The 23080-nt window shown below is 43.2% G+C and overlaps 1 protein-coding gene across 2 annotated transcripts in view; it reads right to left on the bottom strand.

Moving 5' to 3' along the window:
* Nucleotides 1-13074: 13074 nt before the first annotated feature.
* The window catches only part of APLF (aprataxin and PNKP like factor), a 103769-nt gene continuing 93763 nt past the window's right edge, over nt 13075-23080 (bottom strand). Inside the window, exon 11 of one of the 2 annotated variants that reach the window (XM_054023854.1) lies at nt 13075-15250. In XM_054023854.1, coding sequence (XP_053879829.1) covers nt 15042-15250 — 209 coding nt within the window. In that variant the 3' untranslated portion in view covers nt 13075-15041. The remainder of the gene's footprint in view (nt 15251-23080) is intronic. The other variant, XR_008444484.1, reaches the window with a different exon arrangement.

Here is a 23080-nt window from a genome sequence, read left to right as displayed (position 1 = left end):
CTTCTCAAAAGGGAGTTTTCTTGGAACACTTTCTAATAAAAAGAGAGGGTATCAAAAATAATGACTCCAGTCTATTACCTGTACATTCCTGGCAGAGGAGATCAGTAGCTTGGCTCCCATGTCCTACCCGCAGAGTCGAATCCGTGAACATCAATGAAGTAACATGAAGAACAGACATCAATGTAGTAACACTAGTGATGAATTCAGTCCTGCCTGGCAGCAGCTGCTATTGAACTAAGTGCTCTCTTGAGTCTCAGCTTGTGGGTAAATGGGGCACATGTGCCTGACCCCAAAACTGACTAGGCAGGAATTTGCAGAGAAGTAAAGGGGGGAGCGGTCTGATAAGTACGTTAGATACTGTGTGCAGATCGTGAGAGCTCAGCTAAGCCATTACTTTCACGAGAGCCAGCCACAAACTGTGCTCCTTTGTAATGTAAAGAAAGACAGCTCTCCGACCTTCTCCATTTGTAACTAAGGTTCTAGATCATGGCCTTTTATTAAAAAATAACAACAAACAAAAGAACAATTCAGCACTGAGAGGGATGGGGGAAGGGAGGGTCCTAGGAGGAGGTAGGGTCCTGGGACGGTTAAAGATTTGTTTATGTCCAGGTATCCATTCCAACCGTCTCCTTTGGAGTACAGTGCAGGAGGTACTGTACTTCAGCAGGGCTAAACTGCAGAGGGATGGGTGTTGAGTGCAGTGCGTACTAGGAGTCTGCAATGCTGGACTGTGATGGGGAAGAGTGGAATGCAGCAGGTACAGACTGGAGCCAGGAGGTTGATAAGAATGTGTTGGCGGTGTCTGGGGGGTGCATGGGAAAGAGTTTTGCGACAGTGGCTGCAGGGGAGGGCAGGCGTGGAGCTACTCGGTTTGCAGCGCTAGTAGCACCTGGAGCGTGTCCACTTGGTGTTCCATAACGTTTAAGAGCCGCTCCATGGCTTCATTCTGGCGCGCCGCATTCTCCTTTCGGGCCCTCTTCTCGCTGTCCCGCCACTCCTTCAATTCTTGTTTTTCGGCATCATGACCTCACGCAGAAAGTCCTCTTTAGCTCTTCATGGCTGCCTTCTAATTCTGTGCAGCTGTTCAGCCGGCGATAACAAAGAGGGAGGCTGGGCTCCCAAGGTCATATCTGTGAAGCCAAAAATTCAACACTTTACAGAAGCAGTATTGTTTGCAACACACAGGCCACTGATTTAAAACACAGCCACCATTCACATACGTATCACTAACTGGCTGACCCCAGGCAAGCACACATGAGCCACAAGACCCCCAAAATGGTGAGTAACCACAGGGGCAGAGGAAATCAGTGTTCCAGGACTGTACTGTACACTGGGGACGTGGCTCTTGGGGAGAGCCAGCACTGCAGGGGGGTGGTCTTATAATCATTCCTGTCCCCACACTTTCCACAGGCTGTGTTCATTATGGAAGATATCTCACTGCTGAGGGGTTAGCAGGGAATCAAGGGAGGGTCTTCTCCAAGATAGCGGCTTCCCCCCTGGCCCTTATGCAGCTCGCCTGTGTGCAGCAATGGTCCCCACCCCAGTGACGGCAGAGTGGCGTGGGAAAGTTATCCTTAATGGGGCAAGAAACAAAGCAGCTCTGCCAAAGAACCTATGGCAGGAGATTGCCCAGTATCGCCATGAGAGTTTCCTGGAGATCTCTGAGGCGGTTTCCCATGAATCGAGGGAGTCAATCAACACCCTGTTCCACTGCTCAAACTAGGCATGTGTTGGTACATGCATCATACAAACACAAGCCTGCTTTCTGCAACCCTCCTCTGCCCCCAACCCTCCTGCTTCAGCGATTCCCAAAATCAAAGCCACTTACCAGGGGCCTCCTCTCTTGTTTTCATTTTGCCAAGATCCAAAAGCTGTGACTGGCTAGACTCCTCCAGGGTAGAGAAGAGCTCCGGGCTGCATGCATTTCTGACCCCCTCCCCCTCCACATCCTCATTCAAGATTTCCTCCTCCTGGCTCAGTCCACTCTCAACTGGCACATGAGCCACCAAAGTATCCACAGTGGCCTTCGCAGCAGAGGTGGAGTCGCCACTGAGTATTGCGTCCAGCTCTTTGTGGAACCAGTACCCCGGGGGTGCAGCACCGGAGCGGCGGTTTGCCTCCCACGCCTTGTGGTAGGTGTTCCACAGCTCCTTCACTTTGACCCTGCACTGCAGTGTGTCCCAGTCCTGGCCCCTTTCTGTCATGCATTGTGAAATCTGTCTGTAGGTATCAAAATTCCTACAGCTGGAGCTCAGCTGGGATTGAACAGCCTCCTCTCCCCAAATGCTGATGAGGTCCAGCAGCTCAGCATTGCTCCTAGAGGGAGATCGCCTGGTGCGTGGAGCAGGCATGGTCACCTGGAAAGATGTGCTGAGACCACTGCACGCATCACTGAGCAAACAGGAAGGGGACTTTCAAAATTCCCAAGGAATTTAAGGGGTGGAGATGACAGTTGGTCATCTGAGGGCAGGGCAGTAGAGTTCAAACCGATGACCAGAGAGGTGAGAACAGGCATTGTGGGACACCTCCCGGAGGCCAATCGCAGTGCTGTAATGGACCAGGGTGTCTACACTGGCACCACAGTATCCCCGGCACAGAAAGCTGTACCCATCTCATTGGGGTGGTTTTTTTTACAGCACTGCAACTACGCAGTTTCCGCGCACTAAGTGGCTTGGCTGTGTACACCTTGTGAGTTACAGTGTTCAAAGCTGCTTTACTGCACAGAAACTTGCCAGTGTAGACAAGGCCTTAGAGTACGGTGCACTAAGTGCCCGATTTTCAGGCAACGTCAGGAATATAGACATCTATGCAATCAAAACACTACCACCCAAAATTGCGTTTCTAAACAAGGAGGCACCTGTAAGGCCAAGCTGAAGATTTAGTTCTAAATACATACAGCAAGGTATGTCTAAAATGGTTTAGAGATCAGCAGAGGGCTGTGAATCTTTCTTCTGGCCCAAAGAGCACATAGATTTGTTTGTGTTTTCTTTGCATGGTCATATTGTTGAGCCAGACTGGATGATTGCTGATGACTCTCTCTCTCAACAATACCAATACCCCTGTTGCTTATGCAAAGTCCTTCAATGAGAAAATTGTGCGTCTGCTTCTAAAAGCTGCAGCGAAGTGGGGTGATTACAAGAAGTGTCTAATATTGGTTTTGCCACTGGCCATTGGGGTTAATGTGTGTTATTTACTGACAGGCTGGGTCTACACTACCTGCCTGAATCGGCGGGTAGAAATCAACCTCCCGGGAATCGATTTATCGCGTCCCCTCGGGACGCGACAATCGATCCCCGAATCGACGCTCTTACTCCAGCGGAGATGGGAGTAAGCGCCGTCGACGGGAAGCCGCAGAAGTCAATTTTGCCGCCGTCCTCACAGCGGGGTAAGTCGGCTGCGATACGTCGAATTCAGCTACGCTATTCACGTAGCTGAATTTGCGTATCTTAAATCGACTCCCCCCTGTAGTGTAGATGTAGCCTCAGTTACAGACAAACCCTGCTCACCAAACTAATGCATGCAGGCTCATTTATTTAAACATTGAAACTAATTTACAGTTATTAATTTCTCATTTCTTCCTAAATTCAGGAAAAGTGACTGCCAACAGCTCCCATAAAAGAGTGTCACTGATTCAGTCATTCAGATAGGAATAGTAATTGCTTTCTGAGGTTTGGTTAATAATAAAATCCATTAGTGTAAACGGTTTTCCATTTACTGTAATATCTATTTATTTCAGGTTATTGCTTAGCCTTTTCATGGTTTCCTTATCAAAATGTCTGCGTATCTAGCCAAACTAATTAAAACGGTCAGCTCTTCGGTTGCGGTGGGGATGGGATATAAAACTTCAATCGAAGCTGAAGAAAATAGAAAGTTTTAAGAGGGAATAAAATCTTTTCATTTTAATTAACTTTTTATTCACAGTTACAAAATTAAGCAGATGAACTGAACATGAGTTGACAATCCAGAAAACCTATTTAATCCTATTCCACGGTAACGTGTCATTTACACATTTTGCTGGTGGTTTCCCAATTACTGAACACACTAAAGAAGATGCCCCAAATACCTTTTTTTGTGTGGTAATCTAGGGCCTTCATTACAGACAATGGCAAAACTTCCATTGGCTTCACTGGGGCTAGGATTTCACCCCATATTCCTTCTGTTTGAGTTACCAGTTTGAAGTTAAAAATATTTGGGCCGTATTTAGCCATTTCTTTCTCAGGTAAAATTTGCCATTGACTTTAGCAAGAGCCTCTTCCCCTTGCTTCTTTGTTGGCACCATGCTCCACAGGGTCAGACGCTATTCGGGGACTGCAATTGTGGGAGGTTGATGGGCAGCTGCACCAGGGGACAAGGAGGCTCTCGCACACCCCTGCGCATGCAGTGGCCAAAGTGTGACCCTAAGACAAAACCTCCAGATTTAGCTCTTTGTTATTTTCCAAATAGTTGCCTACTGATACGGTTTTCAACTCACTACTTCTATTGTGCCCAGTAAGGTATTCCATATGTTAAACCTTCTCAGAGGATGAAATCTGGCAATCTTCTCATGCTAAGTAACCCCTTCACAAGCAGTCACATGGACTTCAGTGCATGTGTTAGTATTTCCCATTCAAGCTTCATTCATCATGAGTGAGGGCTGTAGAAAGTTGTGCAAGCAAATTTCTTTCCCACATCTTACTTTTTGGCCCCATATTCTTATATTTTCTCCATTAGTTCAAATCCCATTTTATAAGCATCTATTCTTCAAAAATGGGTAATAGAGTCCTTCCCTAATCTCATTTTTACTGCTCAGGAATACAGATTTTCTCTAAACTTTCTGCAAAAGTCGGATCCCAGCACCTCTATACTAACCTACTACCTGTCTGCCAGATCTTCTCAATGTCTATAGTATCTGAGGTGACTGAAGTACTGTGTGTTACCTATGTTGTCACCTGCTGATGGAGCATAAGATGATGTTAAGAACATAAGAATGGCCATACTGGGTCAGACCAGTGGTCCAGCTAGCATAGGATCCTCTCTTCTGCCATCAGTCAGTGCCAAATGCTTTGGAGAGATTGAACAGAAGAGGACAATTTATCAGGTGATCCATCCCCTGTTGTCCAGTCCCATCTTATGGAAGTCAGAGGTTTAGGAGAACCCAGGACATGGGCTTGTGTCCCTGACTGTTAACTACCAATAGCTGACTGACTGACGTAATCAGAAGTCTGTCTGCAATGTCATTCTTACAGTACCCTAAATGGTCTCATAGCTCTACATACTAGGAAAATGGACTGTAATACTTCTATTTATGCATTTCACTAAAGTTTCCCTGAGGCACGGTCGACTGTATGAGTTTTATCCACTATCTTCAATTATTGTTATTTATATTGTATTTGTGACCCCAACCAAGACTGGGACCTCATTGTACCAGGCATTAGACAAACAATTATCTTGTTGTTCAATTATTTGAATCATAAATACAGTATTGCTTTTTGTGCACATTGCTTCCTAGTCTTGTCATTATGTTTCTGTAAGAAGAACTGCCAATGTACTTGAGCCATTTTATTTATTTATTTGCCAGCATTGGCTTGATTAGAGTTTAAACTGAAAATAAAATACACATTTTTAACAGAGAGGATAATTAGTGGCTAGGACAACTCACCAAGGAGTATGGTAGATTCTCCGTAAATTGGAATCTTTCCATGAAGATGGCATAAAAGATCTTTCTAGAAGATATGCTCTAGCTCAACCACAAGTTGTTGGACTAAATACAGGAATCACTTGGTGTGGCCTGTGTTGTACAAAAGATCAGATGAGATTATCCTAGTGGTCCCTTTTCATCTTAAAATCTACGAAACATGACCAAGTGTAGCAGAATCTAGCCCTAAATAAAAGTCCTCCTTCCTTGGACATTTCTTGGACATACGTAAGAGAATTATTCTACCTTTATATTCTGTGAATATAGATTAAAAGAAGATTAGCAATAATTATTGCTCTACAATTTGTACCTTCGTTGGGGCCAGAGAGGCCAGAAAGATGCTGAAGCATCATATCCAGTCTGCCACTTATTATTACTCATATCATCATAGTGCTAGGAGCACTAAAAAAAAAAAAAAACCCAAAGACAGTCCCCCCACCCCTAAAAGCTCAGCTACACCAGCTCCATCTGGATATAATCTCATGCATGTGGGAGTAATATAATCTAGAGGAATCCAAGTAAATGTATAGCATCAAAGGGAAAAGCTGCTTCTCGTCCTGAACTGAACTGGAAATTCCAGGTACTAGGTATCTGTCCTTCAATATTTAAGCTATGACGTCTCCTCCCTCTGAAGCGTGACACTTTGAGAACGCTAGAAAGTAAAGCTTTTCCACCCAACTAGTCTTAGTTTGGTTTTTTTTTATATTTTCTCAGTTTACCAAGAAGCTCCATCCTTTTCATCTTTAATATTCCCTTTTCCATGTACATAGTTAGGCCCCCCATCTTTTTCCTTTAGATATCTGCTCTATTATCCATGTTTTTCGTCTCTTCCCATCCCTTCATATCACCAAATTCTTGTTTCCATCTTTCTGTTTATTTCCTCCTAAATGCTCCCATTTCTCCCCCCTAAACATTTACAGACAGACACACTCACTCCCCTCCCCACCTCCCTCAAGTTTCTCTTGTCTGAAGAGCCCTGGATCCAGAAGAGAGGAATGGAATTCAATCATTAGAAAACATTCAGCTATTTTCTTGAATTCTAATTCCAGGTCTAGCATTCTAAACATAGGACAGGGAGGCAGGAACCCTCAAGTTCATCTTCACTGCCACAATGACTCCTGACTCTGTCAGCAATTGATTTAGGTCCCAATCCACAAGGGTACCCCAGATTTAGCAAGTATACAACTAACAGACAAACTCATCCCAAGGATCATGTAGTCTCTCCTCCTTCACCTAGAGAACTCCCTCACAAAACTCCCATTATGATTATAATAACTGGTACCATGAGACCAATCAACCTGGCCTGCTTCCGGTCCTCTCCAATGTTGCTCCTTCTGCATCAGGGGACAAATCACCTTGCACAATCGGCTCAAGGTTCAAGACATGCCACATCTACTCATTTGAAGATGTGTCTAATCCACAGATCTACAATCTTAGCTCAAGACAACTCATTTGGACAATTCCTCTAAAGAACCTCAATATCATTTGCAGATGGCATACTAAGTGGTAAGAACAAGCTTCAAACATAGCCGATGCCTATCTCATGACCGATCCAACAGTCCAGCCCCTGGTTTTGACATTCTATGCTATCTGTGGCCAAAGAACGCAGCGAACTACCCTAGAAAGCCACAGCTATGAGACAGAATTTACAAGCACTATTGAGAAGACAACAGACCAATGGATATAGTGGCTATTACTGACATGGTTAGGATTTCCTTGACTATTTAAAGTCAGCACTTTGTGGGTCCCATTCTAAATCATTCTTCATGAGCATAATGGCCATACTGGGTCAACCAATGGCCCATCAAATCCAGGATCCTGTCTGACAGTGGCTGGAGCCAGATGGTTCAGAGGGAATGGAGAGAACAGGGCAGTTATCCAGTCCCAGCTTCTGGCAGTCAGAGATTTAGCAACATCCAGAGCATGAGTTGTACCCCTGACCATCTTTCGATGGAAATATCCACCATGAATTTATCTAATTCTTTTTTTAACCCAGTTATAATTTTGGCTCTCACAACATCCCCTGGCAACAAGTTCCATAGGTGGACTGTGTGTTGCGAGAAGTATTTCCTTGGTTTGTTATAAACCTGCTGCCTATTCATTTCATTGAGTGACCCTGGTTCATGTGTTATCTGAAGGGATAAACAACCTTCTTTATTCACTTTTTTCACAACATTCATGATTTTATAGATGTCTATCAGATCCCCCTCAATCATCTTTTCCAGGAAGAAGAAGTGGGCTGTAGTCCACGAAAGCTTATGCTCTAATAAATTTGTTAGTCTCTAAGGTGCCACAAGTACTCCTATTCTTCTTTTTGCGGATACAGACTAACACGGCTGTTACTCTGAGTCTTTTTTAATCTCTCCTCATATGGAAGTTGTTGCATAATCATTTTTGTTGCCCTTCTCTGTACTTTTTCCAAATCTAATAGATCTTTTTTGAGATGGGGCAACCAGAACTGCACGCAGTATTCAAGAAGTGGGCATACCAGGGATTTGTACAATGGTACTATGATATAGTCTGTATTGTCATCAATCCCTTTCCTAATGGTTCCTAACATTCTATTAGCCTTTTTGACTGAGACTGCACATTTGTCTTCTAGCATTTGCAATGCTTGCCAACCCACTCGACAACAGCTTTATCAGCATCCAAATCCTCGATGTTGAGTTGGAGGACTCTGAAAGCCGGGCCGATGAGTAGAAAGCCAGGGGTCTGGCACCACGTCAGGGATGATGGCTGGCAGGTGGCCAGGATTAATTGAATTTGGTCTGCTAAACTGGATCATTAGCTTCCCAAGGGTTAGCCAGGTACTGATGGGGGACATGATGTGAACGCTGATCCAATACAAATTGAGCAGAAGTTTTCAGAGAACTATCCACAATGACTCCAAGATCTTTTTCTTGAGTGGTAACAGCTAATTTAGGTTCCATAATTTTATATGTAGAGTTGGGATTATGTTTTCAAATGTACATTACTTTGCATTTATCAACACTGAATTTCATCTGCCATTTTGTCATCCAGTCACCCAGTTTTGTGAGATCCCTTTGTAACTCTTCCCAATCTGCTTTGGACTTAACTATCTTGAGTAATTTTGTAACATCTGCAAATTTTGTGACCTCAGTTTACCCCTTTTTCCAGATCACTTATGACTATGTTGAACAGCACTGGTCCCAGTACAGGCCCCTGGGGGACCCCACTATTTACCTCTCTCTTTTCTGAAAACTGACCATTTATTCCTACCCTTTGTTTCCTATCTTTTAACCAGTTACTGATCCAGGAGAGGACCTTCCCTCCTATGACCCCTTACATTGCTTAAGAGCCTTTGGTGAGGGACCTTGTCAAAGGCTTTCTGAAAGTCCAAGTACACTATATCCATTGGATCACCTTTGTCCACATGTTTGTTGACCCCCTCAAAGAATTCTAATAGATTTGTGAGGCATGATTTCCCTTTACAAAAGCCATTCTAATTCTTCTCCAACATATTGTGTCCACCTATGTGTCTGATAACTGTTCTTTACTATAGTTTTGTGACACTCTGTACCTCAGAGGAACATCCTGCATCCCCAGGTTCATCCTTATGATTATGTGGTATCCCATGCAAAGTTTGTCATGTCGGGTGTCTTCAGAAGGCTCATGATACACTGAGCATTGTTGTTATAGTAATGTTATAGGTTGTAATTATTTGTATATAGTCATGAGGCTGAATGTGTGTCCTCATGGCCTAAAACCAGGCAAAACTCTCCAGGAGCAGAGGGGCAGTTCACACCTCATCAGGGCATGTGTCGGACAAACCCAGACCAGCCTCACAGGAAAAAAGGACACTGGCCTAGGCAGCAACAAAGGATCTGTTGTACTCTCGAGTGAGTCACCCACCTTCCCTTAGTCAGTTTGGGACTGCGATGAGGTAATGCTCACCTGACTCTGAAAGGGGAGCCAAAGCTGAAAGGGAAGAAAGAACAGGATAAAAAGGAGAGATGTTTGCCATGGTCTCTCTCTTCCACCTCCATCTACGAACACCACCACCAAGCGACTGAAGTGTGGATTAAAGGGGAGAGCCTGGCTGAAGGGCAGCCAGCCAGCCTGTGGTGAGAAACATCTAAGTTGGTAAGGGCACTGAAAGTGTTAAGAGCAGCTTAGAATGTGTTTTGCTTTTATTCCATTTGACCAAATCTGACTTCTTGTGCTTTGATTTATAATCACTTAAAATCTATCTATTGAGTTAATAAATCTGTTTGTTTTATTCTACCTGAAGCAGTGCGTTTGGTTTGAAGCGTGTCAGAGACTCCCCTTGGGATAACAAGCCTGGTACATATCAATTTCTTTGTAAATTGATAAACTCATATAAGCTTGCAGCGTCCAGCAGGCATAACTGGACACTGCAAGACAGAGGTTCCTAGGGTTGTGTCTGGGACCGGAGTTATTGGCCAGTGTCATTCAGTTGCACAAGCCAAGCAATGGCTGGCCTAAAGTGCTCACTCGCGTAGCTGGGAGCAGCTTACATGCTAGAGGCTGTGCGTGAACAGCCCGGGAGTGGGGGGTCTCACAGCGGAGCAGGGTAAGGCTGGCTCCCAGAGTCGGGGATTGGAGTGATCTAGCAGATCACCGACCCAGATAGCACCAGGGGAATGTCACAAGTTTCAACTAATTTGCCTGGAACTGAAGTTAGGCTCACTGGCCCATAAATTGCCTGAAATTGCCAAGATCACCTCTGGAGACTTTTTAAAAAAATCAGCATTATATTAGCTATCGTCCAGTCATCCGGTGACAGCGAAGGCAGCAGAGAAAAGATTTCAAGCCATCGCATGTGCTGTAACCCATGCTCCCTGTTAAGTCTATTTCTAATCACAAATACTATTTCAGAAATGCAGGTCATTATCATCTCCATTAATTTTAATAAAGAATTTCATTACTTATTTGAGTTATTCTTTTGTATCTCAGACAGGCAAGCAAAACCTTGTAGAAGTATGCTAGTAGTTTTCAGTGCAACATTGATTGTGCTAGCCTACTGATTTAACTTTAAAATGTGACAAATTGATAACCTTGGACTAAAGGCTTTGATGCCGAGCCATCTCCATTCGTAAGATTTAATTTGTGTTTTATTCCTACCATACATTCAGTTTGGGTTGAGAGTGACTCATTTCCAAGGTCTCATGTTATGGGCAATTAAGTCACAATAGTCAGAAAGTGTACATTGCAGTACAAGATCTAATAGGGGATATATCAATCTTCCGGTGTTCCTGGTCATGAGTACAGTGTACTTACCTAGGAACCTTAACTTTTTTCCTATTATGATTTTTCTGAGAAGCTAATGGACATGACACAATAAGAGTCCAACTGCTAGCATAACATTACACGCAAGTTTTGTTTTCAGAATTAATCAACTCCCAGAGTGTAGCTCATTGGATAGCTGGAGAGGTCACAATTAAACACGAGTCCTTATGTATGAAAGGACTAAGTCCTGGCTGGCATGAAAGGTGTTGCTAGAAGCCTCCTCTATAGCCCTTGTGCTCATCTGTTCAACAGGCAGTCACAACATGGCACAGCCTACACACCAGGCTAGTGCTGAGAAGATATCAGCACATTGTACATCAGGGATGGTATTGTGTACTTGTTGCCAGCTGTGACTGAAGCCAAGTGTATTTGCCATAAAAACTATTAGATGAAGTTTCAGATGACAAAACTTTTGACCCATAAAGTTTGACAGCAAATCAGTCTGTCATCAGTTTCATATGGTGACAAAAGGTTTTGTTGTTTAAAGTTTTAGAAGTCAAAAGTTTACGTTTGTTACCACTCCTGTTTTAATTTTGGATCTTAGTGTCCCTAGTCTCTGTTTGCCAGAAGTTGGGAATGGGTGACAGGGGATGGATCACTTGCTGATTACCTGTTCTGTTCATTCCCTCTGAAGCACCCGGCATTGGCCACTGTCGGAAGACAGGGTACTGGGCTAGATGGGCTTTTGGTCTGACCCACTCTGGCCGTTCTTATGTTCTAAACTATTTTCTGGGTCCAGCTTTGTCATGCCTGGAGATCCATTAGCTCTTCCCCATATGCTAATTAAGCAGATTGGCAACCAATGGGAATAATTTTTTTTGTCTCTTCTCATAATCAGATTCTGCCTACTTTTCTACTCCTTTCTTCAGTCTCCCTCTGCCTAGAAGAGCAGACAGAAAAGGAGATGTAAGGAGAAAATGGAGCTGTATATTTGAGGATTCCTAGTCAGCATTTTCAAAGTAGAATTTTAGTAATTCCAGACACTGCTACGTGGGTAATGTATTTGCTCCTAGGATCTCACTACTTTTTAGGAGGCATAATCTTCCCTTATATGCTCAACTCATGCAGATCTATATGCACTGGCATATTGCATGTTAGCTACATATATTTACTCTGGAAATTAAATGACTTATGTTTTCAGAACATTCTCCCACTTTCCTCCCAGGCTTCCCCCCACCAAAAAAAAAGTCTAAAAAAAATTAAGATGAGAGTCAGGAAATTAGATACAAACTTTGAGTTTGGCTCCCACCACTGCACAAGCACTCAACTTCTGCCAGTGATTTTAAATCTGAAATAATAGGAGGGCACTCAGGGGATGGTAATGAGATAAAGAGCAACTGACCCCTAGCTGGCCAGTCTAATGTGGTCTAGGTGAACAGTGACCAACAGTTATTAGCCTGGGAAGGCCTCCACCTTACTGGCCAGATCTGGCTCACTAGCAGGCAATGTGTGGGAAGCTTGGGGGAAAAAGGAATAAAAATACTTTGGGGAATCTCATTTACACCTCAGAAATTTTGGGAAGAAAGTATCGGACTGATTTTTGGACACTTTGAAGTCAACAAATCCATCACATTTCAGACTGGAAGCATGGAAAAGTTACGTTGCTTTTGAGAGGGGGAGACAGAAAGGAAAAATATCGGAACTTAGGCTTGACTCAAGCAGACAATATTGGAGTATACTATTATAACAACTGTGGCGGGCTCTTGATGACAGTTGGTCAGTTACCCTCTCCATATAATTTTTATTTCAATCCTGGGAGGATTATATTTAATAACAAAAACTAATATATTATGTAAAGCTACGTGTGATTTGTTTTTGTGATTATATGTATGACCTTGATAACCTCCACAGATGAAAATCGCTACTTTTATTTTAATAGAACATTCTAATTCAACTCTTTGGAGCAGCTTAGATGGACATTCATATTGTGACACTACTGAACAGAATGTTTCTGCTTGCTGGAGGTTGCTAAGGTCACATATGAAATCAGATAAAACTCATCTCTGACTAGAATTATGTTCAAGTGAAACAACTCTGACAGTAAACAAATTATTCCCATATTCTCAACATGCAGAACAAGATCATGAGTGATCATTCATACTTCAAAAGTCTGAGCCAGATTTCTGATGCACAATTTTTGAAAATATTATATTGCTCCCAAATACAGCTCAATACAGATTTAGACACTAGCAGGTTATTTGAACTCCTTCTCTGAAGCCCTTTCAAAAAATTAAATAATTGTCAAATTACAAATCTTAATGCCTGAGAACATTTCTGACAACCGTTAGTGCCTTTGCAGACAGGGAGATACAAGCTAGTATACGTACTATTACATACAAAACTCCCTGATGTTACAAGAATGTTATATTTGCAAAATCAAGCCTTCAAAAGTTAGTAAATGCCTGCATAAAGAATGCCCACAACACCTTAATTCAGTCTCCTTGTGCATACATGCGATGATACAATCTTTAATTACATGATCACATGCTATTTTTTCCTCTGTCATAGCTTCATTTTTAAAAAAAAGGAAACAAAAAACAATCCTAACATGTGGAACCATGTTGACCTCCACAATGCTGCCCCCCAACGCCCTTTGCGCCTCACCCCTCAGAATTCCAATCAAGTCCCTTCCTCCTCCTCCTCCTCACTGCCTAGGCATCACCAGGAAGATCACTGCTCTCAGTTCCTGTACCCAGCACCACAGTGACCCATGGCCTCTGAGGGAAAAAACTGCAGAGAAAGTGCTACCGGGCCCCTGGAGAAGAGCATGCTCAGTCATTCTGCGGTGATGGTGCTGATCAAATGCAGGAGCTGCGAGGGGATGGAGCATACTCAGTACAGACGCAATCTTCAGAGAAGTCAGCTGCCGAACTCTAACGAGCTTCTAGTGAGCATGTGCAAAGTGTGATGTTTGGAGGTTCTTTACTAAATCTGGGCAGATTTTCACAGGGACAGCAAAAGGCATATCCCTGAAACCAGGGAGACCCCCCTCTGCTAAATTACAAATCCCTGCTCCAAAGCATGGATGTGCTAGATCTTCTCAACAAAATGGTTTTAAGATATTTTTTAAATCCAGGCAAAACAATGCGTTTTCTTCTAACCTTGTATTCAGTAACAGCTAAACCATTTTTTGCTGAAACTTTCCAAAAACATTCAGTCTGAAAAGGTTAAAAGTTAGGGAAAGTTAAAAGCCAATTGAAAACAGGGCCTTAATGGGAAGCATTAGGCAAACAAACTACAAGCTTCACTTAAATAAGCTCAGCATAATTTAAAATCAGTTTGTAGAACCAGCCATTAAGGTTTCAATTTCAACATAAATTGAAAGTATCATCAATGTACTTTGACTGGAAAAAAAGATGTACTAGAATTGATTTGGGGACATAATTTGAAATGTAGCATATATTTTAAAAAATGTGTTTTCCCCAAGTTATTTAGACAGTTTTCAAAATTAGCAATTTACACCAGGAATGTCAAAGACATAAGTGCAATTATAAGGTGAAGACATCCACTATTAACAGCCTGTTAAAACTTAATATGATAGTGTAGGATAGCTGAATAACAAACTAATCAAAATAACTGGTTAAACAAAGACTCCCTACTGAACTGAGAATGATTTGATCTGCCATAAAAAAAAAGTTGTGCAATGTTACTTTTGCTTTATTTAGCATGGAATATATTACACCTTAGCAAAACTATACACCTCCCTAAGGTAGGTCTACAATCCTTATTTTTTTGCAAGCATAGAAAGATATTCATGAGGAATGTTAATAGCTACATTCCAATCCATTAATCCTTCCTCTGACAATATGAGCTGTGAAGAAGTTGGAAAAGCCTCAGAAAAGAGACTTTTTTTAAAAAAATCTTCAATTAAACCACAATATAATCCCAGACTTTATGATTTGACGTCATCAGCTAAAAAATCGGGAAGACAAAACAATGTGTATCAAAAGAAAAGGAAGCTGTTGCTCATTTTTTCCTAATCCTTGTTTGTAGTGTCTCAAGCATGGGTAAAGTTGGCTTTCAAAGTCATTCCCCAAACCCCCACCAATCCTGTAAACAGGTACGTTGTCAGTACTTCACATCATTTTGGACAAAACTACTTTTTGGTTTTAATAAATTTTTGTGCTTCTTTCAAAAGTGTTTCAACATCTTCGTTATCTTTGTCTTCAGGATCTGGCTCCCAATCGGAATCTTCATCAGTAGGGTCATACTCCTCTTTCTCCTCATCATCTAGAAAGCTGTCATTCAGGTCATATTCATTCGGTTCACCATCATTATCGCTGTCCTCCTCCAAAACACTTTTTCCTGTACAAGACAAGAGTACAATCCAAAATGTAGAGAGATTAAAGTATAGACTTCAAGCACTGTGGAAAAATCTAGATCTACGAGGTGCTTATTATAATGCCGTTAGCTCAAGAGTTACAGCAATTTCATTTTTTTTTACCAGAAATTATTACAACTATTACAAAACTATTTATGGGATTATTAAGCCGTTCTATTAATAGAATACTTTGCACTTAGTTATATTTATAGCACTTTGCACCCAAGGATACCAAAGCATTTATAAATATTAAGTAAGCTTCTCATCACTGTGACACATTGTACCCCATCTGACATCATGTACCCCATGTTTACCAATTTATATGATTATGATATATTTTGTACAAAGTATGCCTTGTGAGGTATCATTTGAAAACTCATAATCCACTGAACATAACTGTCCTGCTAAAATGTGTGTATCAACACTGTATATGGAGTTACAAGATCTTGCTATATGAGTGTTACTGAAATATGCTGTAGTTCTGGGTAACACCCTCAGACCATTTTCTCAAAGACAAAGGCACACTGGCAGGCCAGCTAAGTGCTAAAAGCTCGGTGCTAAGATCAGAGATTCACCAGCAGTTGTAAACAAGAAATTTACAATTCATCTTAAGGACAGCTGGCAGCTCAGATATGCCATGGAACTGCCTAACCCCATGATCCAGGAAAGACTTTTCCAGTACAAAGGGTTAGCATAAAAGAAGTGGGAAAAATGCCTCTAGATACCTCTCTTTCCCCATCTCTACTCACGGCAGCAAGATTGCTTGAAAGACAAAGGTGCATCATTGAACTGGGGAAGTGGTCCTGGCCTGGAGGTTTTTCCAGCTAGTATGGTCTGCTGAAAGCTTCTGGGTGAGAGAAATCTTTTTGCTTTTAAACTTATTGGCCTTGGTAAAGTTTAGGAATTAGCTTGTGTGTTTATCCTTTTATTTCTTTTGTAACCAATTCTAACTCATATACCTTATCACTTATAATCACTTTAAATCTTTCTCTAGTTAATCAACTTGTTTTACTGTTTTATCTAAACCCGCATGTTTGATTGAAGTGTTCGGGAAATCTCTACTCAGGTCAATAGGGCTGGTGCCTATTCATTACCCTTTGTTGGAATGACAGACTAATTTATGAGCTTGTACAGTCCAGTGGGCTACTGAACAAGACGCACATTTCTTGGGGGCAAGGCTGGGATTGAGGGATATGTGGGTGTTGCCCCGTATCTATTCATGGATGGCTGGGCATAGCATTCATGCATTCAGCTGGGAGTGTTTTAACATGCTGGTGGCTGTGAATGAACAGAGCCTAGAGGGTTTGCTGTTCACTAGCAAAGCAGTGTAAAAGGCATCCCAGTCTAGAGAGATAAGGGGACACAGCAGTTCAAGTTGCACCCTGGGGAATGTCACAACCACCACTATAAAATATTACTTCAATTTTTTAGATGGGTGAACGATGGCACAGGGAAGTTAAAAGATTTGCTGGAAGACACAAAGCAATCTGTGGAGGAGACAAGAGTACAATCCAAGAAAACCTAGTCCACAGTCCTCTGGATCTAACTACTTGCTTTGGACAATCCAGTTATGATGCACGTGCCTAGAAAGGAATTGCCAACTTTGCCAATCTGGGCTGTAATCTACCATCTTGCTTGCTGTTTTACCACCTACCATCAGCTCTAAAAGGATCAACTAATCATTTCCACCCAACACCACTAACTTCACTGCTGAAAATGGTATTGTTTGTTACAAAAGTCACTGACGGCGTATGGAACAGCAGATTCATTAAGGAACAGAGAAATGGCAGGTGTCCTAAATATGGTAAAAACAAAATCCCCACCTTTTCAAACCAAACAATTAGAGAAGGTGTAAAAATACAGTAAAGTTGCAAGACAAAGGAAGGAAAAATTGGAAATAAGGAGACATACAGGATTGAACAAAGGGGAGGGTGGAGAAGAAGAAAAAAGAAAACTGAAGAAAAGAATATATTGTCCCTCTCTTTGAAACGATCGAATCTTCTCATATGAGAGTGATTTTCATAAGTACCAAGTACCTGCAGCTTCCAATTATTTTAATAACAGCTGCAGGTGCTCAAGCACTTCTGAAAAGTCTCCCACAATTGTCTATTAATCCCCCCAACCCCGCCCAGTTAAGAAAAAAAACCACTACCTGCTTCAAGAGTATTTGGCAAGAACGAAAATACAGGTTGATGATTATATGATATTGGACCTACTATGGACCACATTCTGGACCTCTTAAACCTGTTGAATAGCACTTTACTCATCAAGTAGTCCCACTGAAACATATGGGATCTTTGCAGAGTAGTGTATTGCTCAATCCGAGTAAAGATGGCAGATTGGCCCTCTTGAGTCCAGTAAGCCCAGAACCTTTAAAAAAAATCCCCCTTCACTTCCAGAGCACTGCTTGTATCATCTTTATTTTAAGTGAACTGTTGTGTGGAGCTGCTGGCTATTTTCATCAGCCTGTTGATATGGTGCCACTGTCCTACAAACAGTTAAAATGGTAAAAAAAAAAGAAGCCGCATTTTTCTTGTTTGGTTTTCAGACTCCAGCAAAGAACAGCGTAGGTGTTTTTATTGTTCCTGACAAAGTTTACTCAAGCCCATGGCTCTTAAGGCAGCTTATTAAGCAAGCAGTTCTGACAAAACAGTCTCTTGTAGTGGCACCACATTTATCAAGATGACCATGAGGCTCTTTTATTTAAAATGTGTTTACACAAAAGAAGCTCCAAGAGGATGCAGCACATCCTCTTTAAAAAAGCTATTCTTGGGAACTAGATAATTTGCTTGCTAGAGATAGGAAAGCTGTTCGTAAGAGGATTCCATATAGCTGAGAGCCAAAGCAGACCACTCATCTGGGTAGCTGTAGAATGGACAGGCACAAATTTGCAACACAGTGATAAGAACAGAATCAGTGACTACATGAAGCTTTATTGATCCCCTTTGCTCTTATCCTCACGGTTCTACCCTTAGATAATGTTTCAAACCCTGGCCTCTTATTGTCTATAGGCACTAAGCAATTAGCAGTCCCTCTGGTGGCAATTAGGATAATGACTAAGAACTAAACATGTCAAATGTCATCTAGTCAGTACCCTTCTCCTCTTGGTTGCCAGAGTTGAAATATATTTATATGGAAATATCAGCTCTACTCTGCCGAACCCTGCAGCTGTGCCACGCAGCATATACTAAAGGTTAATGGAATCCTATCTGCCTGCAAGATACAGTATTCACAGCTGACTAGGACTGTCTCAAATGTGAACTTGCTGATCCTAGCCTTTTACAAGCCTTTGGGAGCAACCACTGGAACCAGCAGATAGGGCATTTTTAGAAAGAGTCAGCAAATATTAACCATTGCTGTTTGTAGTATTGCAGCTGTGTTGGTCCCAGGGTATGAGAGACACAAGCCAAGTGAGGTAATATCTTTTATTGGACCAATTAGCAGGTGCAAGGGACAAGCTTTCAAGCTTCACAGCAACAGCAGTTAATCCAATAAAATGTATTATCTCACCCACCTAGTCTCTAACAACAATTAAGAACACTTTAATTAATCTAAGTTACCTAAAATCAACAGGAAGAAAGAGACATCTGAGCACAAAGAAACAAAATGTGAGTTTACTCTCACTGAAAGTGCCTTGCATCTTTAATAAGTAGACTCTCTAAAATAACTGAGCTATACCATCACCCTGCCAGATATTCATGTTCAGCTGCCACCTGCCTGTGTACACACACACACACCCCTGCTACAGCTGACAAGGGACATGTTACTTGAATTGTATTTCTTGTAGCTGTACATGCCATAAAAAACTCAGACTTATTTTTAATGTAAGAGGGACTTAAAGTATTAACCGATAGGACTTCACTATGCAGAATGACCCAAACTGGACTGCGTAACAACTGCATTCGCTACCTCTGAAGCAGCAGTGCCAGAGTGGTGGCACCTCAAATCAGTTGCTGTGGCACTAGATACTGTATGCAAACGTGTCTCAAAAAAGCACGGCGAGTAGTAACAGCCAAACTAAGTATTTCAGTAATAGCAGAAGTAAGCACAAATAATGTGAGGAAATTCGATCACGCACTGATGGTCTCAGAAAGATCTTCAATTAAAGCTTTTCAAAGTTACTCACGGCCTCTCAGGAAAAGACAGTTACCTTTTCCGTAAATGGTGTTCTTTGAGATGTGTTGCTCATGTCCATTCCATATGAGTGTGCATTCTCACCACATGCACCGGTGCCAGAAGTTTTTCTCTCAGTGGTAACCATAGGGGACTGGCTTTGGCGCCCCCTGGAGCGGCACGCACATGCCATGTTATAAGGGGTGCTGCCGGCTCCCCCCACCCTCAGTTCCTTCTTCCCAGAAAGGAGGGCTGGTCATGGAATGGACATGAGCAACACATCTCGAAGAACACCAGTTATGGAAAGGGTAACTGTCTTTTCTTCTTCGAGTGCTTGCTCATGTCCATTCCATATTAGGTGACTCCCAAGCAGTGCCAACTGAGGCGGGTAGGAGTTCACGGACGTGTAGACTGCAACACAGCTCTGCCGAACCCAGCATCATCTGGCTTGCTGAATGATGGCGTAGTGCGCCATGAACGTGTGAACTGAAGACCACGTCACGGGTCTGCAAATGTCCTGGATAGGAACGTGCGCCACGAAGTCTGCCGAGGACGCCTGAGCTCAGTCACAATCAGTGGCGGCAGGACCTGTGCCAGCTCGTAACAGGTCCAGATGCAGGAGGTGATTAAGTTGGAAATTCTCTGTGAGGACACTGGAAGGTCCTTCATCCTCTCCGCTGTCACGATGAAGAGCTGGGTCGACCTGTGAAAGGGCTTGGTACACTTTAGATAAAATGCAAGGGCACGTCCGACGTCCAGCCTCCTTTCCTCACTAGCGGTGTGCGGCTTGGGATAAAACACCGGGAAGAAGATGTCCAGGTTAACATGGAAGGAAGACACCACCTTCGGCAGAAAGGCCGGGTGGGGTCGCAGTTGAATTTTGCCCTTATAGAACACTGTATACGGCGGTTCCGATGTCAGAGCTTTAATCTCTGACACTCGACTCGCGGATGTTATAGCTACAAGGAAAGCGACCTTCCATGACAGGTGGGAGAGGGAGCAGGAGCCCATAGACTCAAAAGGCAGGCCTGTAAGCCTAGAAAGAACCAAGTTAAGGTCCCACTGTGGGACAGGGGCTTGGGCCGATGGAAAGAGCCTCTTGAGGCCTCTCAGAAATCGGACTGACATGTCATGTGAAAATACAGTCTGACCTTGGATCGGAGAGTGGGAAGCGGAGATAGCCACAAGGTACACCCTGACAGAGGACTGGGGCAGCCCCTGGTTCTTAAAATGGAGCAGGTAATCTAAGATAGATTGTAAGCAGGAGCGCGATGGAGAAATATTCTGCTCAGATGCCTAGTGGGAGAACCTCATCCACTTGGCCAGGTAGGTCGCTCTAGTGGAAGGCTTCCTGCTTTCCAGAAGGATTAGCTGGACCTCGCTAGAGCAGGTCCGCTCTTCCGAGTTCAACCACGCAGCATCCACCCGTGAGGTGGAGGGGGTGAGACTGGGGTGTAAGAGACGCCTGCGATCTTGCAACAGCAGATCTGGTTGGATGGGAAGGGTCCAGGGAATGGCCACTTCCAGGTCCATCAGTGTGCCAAACTAATGTTGGTGCGGCCACGCCAGAGTGATCATGATGACTTGGGGCTCGTCTCTCTTGATCTTTGACAGGACTCTGCTGATGAGCGGGATTGGCGGGAACGTGTACATCAATCCCCCCGACTATGACAGGAGGAAGGCATCGGAGAGGGAGTACTTGCCCAGACCCTGCAGGGAACAGAAGCGATGGCATTTCCTGTTCTGTCTGATGGCAAACAGGTCCACTTGGGAAGTTCCCGACCTCTGGAAGAGAGTCCAGGCTACCTCCGGATGGAGCAACCACTCGTGGTGAGAGAAAAAGGAACTGCTGAGGTGATCTGCCAGCATGTTCCTGACACCGGGGAGGTGATAGGCCTCCAAGTGGATCCCGTGCTCGATGCAGAAATCCCACAATCAGACAGCCTCTTGACAGAGAGCCACTGAGCATGCTCTCCCTTGCCTGTTGATGTAGAACATAGAGGCCGTATTGTCTGTGAACACTCTCACCCCCTTGCCCGCCAGGTGTGGTAGAAAGACTCCGTAGGCCAACCGTACCACTCTGAGCTCTTTGACGTTTATGTGCAACATCATCTCCTCTGGGGATAACATGCCCTGGGACTGAAGGTTGCCAAGATGTGCTCCCCAGCCTAGGTCCAAGGCATCCAATATCAACTCGATGGAGTGACAAGGGCTGTCGAACATAACTCCTTCCAGGGCTGACATTGGGTTGGTCCACCATTGCAGCAAGGTAAGTATTGTCGGCGGGATGGTAACAACTTTTCCAGGTTACCTCTGGACTGGGAATAGACCATTGTCAGCCACTGCTATAAGGGCTGCATTTGTAGCCTGGCATAGTGGACGACATCCATACATGCTGCTATGTGTCCCAGCAGGCGCAGACAAACTCTGGTGGTGGTCAGGGGGAATGCGGAGACTCCCGCGATGAGGTCCACCAATGCTTGGATCCTTTCCTGTGGCAGAAATGCTGTGGCGCAGGTGGAGTCGAGCACCGCTCTGACGAACTCTATCCTCTGCACTGGAACTAACGTCAACTCATAGTCATCCTGTGATCAACCAATACACCAAGGTCCCTCTCCTCCTCTGTTACTTCCAACTGATGCGTCCCCAGCTTATAACAAAATTTTTTGTTATTAATCCCTAAATACATGACCTTGCACTTTTCACTATTAAATTTCATCCCATTACTATTACTCCAGTTTACAAGGTCACCCAGATCATCCTGTATGATATCCCGGTCATTCTCTGTATTGGCAATACCTCCCAGCTTTGTGTCATCCGCAAACTTTATTAGCACATTCCCACTTTTTGTGCCAAGGTCAGTAATAAAAAGATTAAATAAGATTGGTCCCAAAACCGATCCCTGAGGAACTCCACTAGTAACCTCCCTCCAGCCTGACAGTTCACCTTTCAGTACGACCCGTTGTAGTCTCCCCTTTAACCAGTTCCTTATCCACCTTTCAATTTTCATAGTGATCCCTATCTTCTCCAATTTAGCTAATAATTCCCCATGTGGAACTGTATCAAATGCCGTACTGAAATTGAGGTAAATTAGATCCACTGCATTTCCTTTGTCTAAAAAATCTGTTACATTCTGAAAGGAGATCAGGTTGGTTTGGCATGATCTACCTTTTGTAAAACCATGTTGTATTTTGTCCCAATTACCATTGACTTCAATGTCCTTAACTACTTTCTCCTTCAAATTTTTTTCCAAGACCTTGCATAGTACAGATGTCAAACTGACAGGCCTGTAGTTACCCGGATCACTTTTTTTCCCTTTCTTAAAAATAGGAATTATGTTAGCAATTCTCCAGTCATACGGTACAATCCCTGAGTTTACAGATTCATTAAAAATGCTTGCTAATGGGCTTGCAATTTCATGGGCCAGTTCCTTTAATAATCTTGGATGAAGATTATCTTGGCCCCCTGATTTAGTCCCATTAAGCTGTTCGAGTTTGGCTTCTACCTCAGATGTGGTAATATCTACCTCCATATCCTCATTCCCATTTGTCATCCTACCATTATCCCTAAGATCCTCATTAGCCTCATTAAAGACTGAGGCAAAGTATTTGTTTAGATATTGGGCCATGCCTAGATGATCCTTAACCTCCACTCCATCCTCAGTGTTTAGCAGTCCCACTTCTTCTTTCTTTGCTTTCTTC

Source organism: Malaclemys terrapin, chromosome 3, assembly GCF_027887155.1.
Source record: "Malaclemys terrapin pileata isolate rMalTer1 chromosome 3, rMalTer1.hap1, whole genome shotgun sequence".
In the NCBI taxonomy this organism is placed as follows: domain Eukaryota; kingdom Metazoa; phylum Chordata; order Testudines; family Emydidae; genus Malaclemys; species Malaclemys terrapin.
Note: the sequence above shows the minus strand (reverse complement) of the source record. Positions and strands in the feature narration are given on the sequence as shown.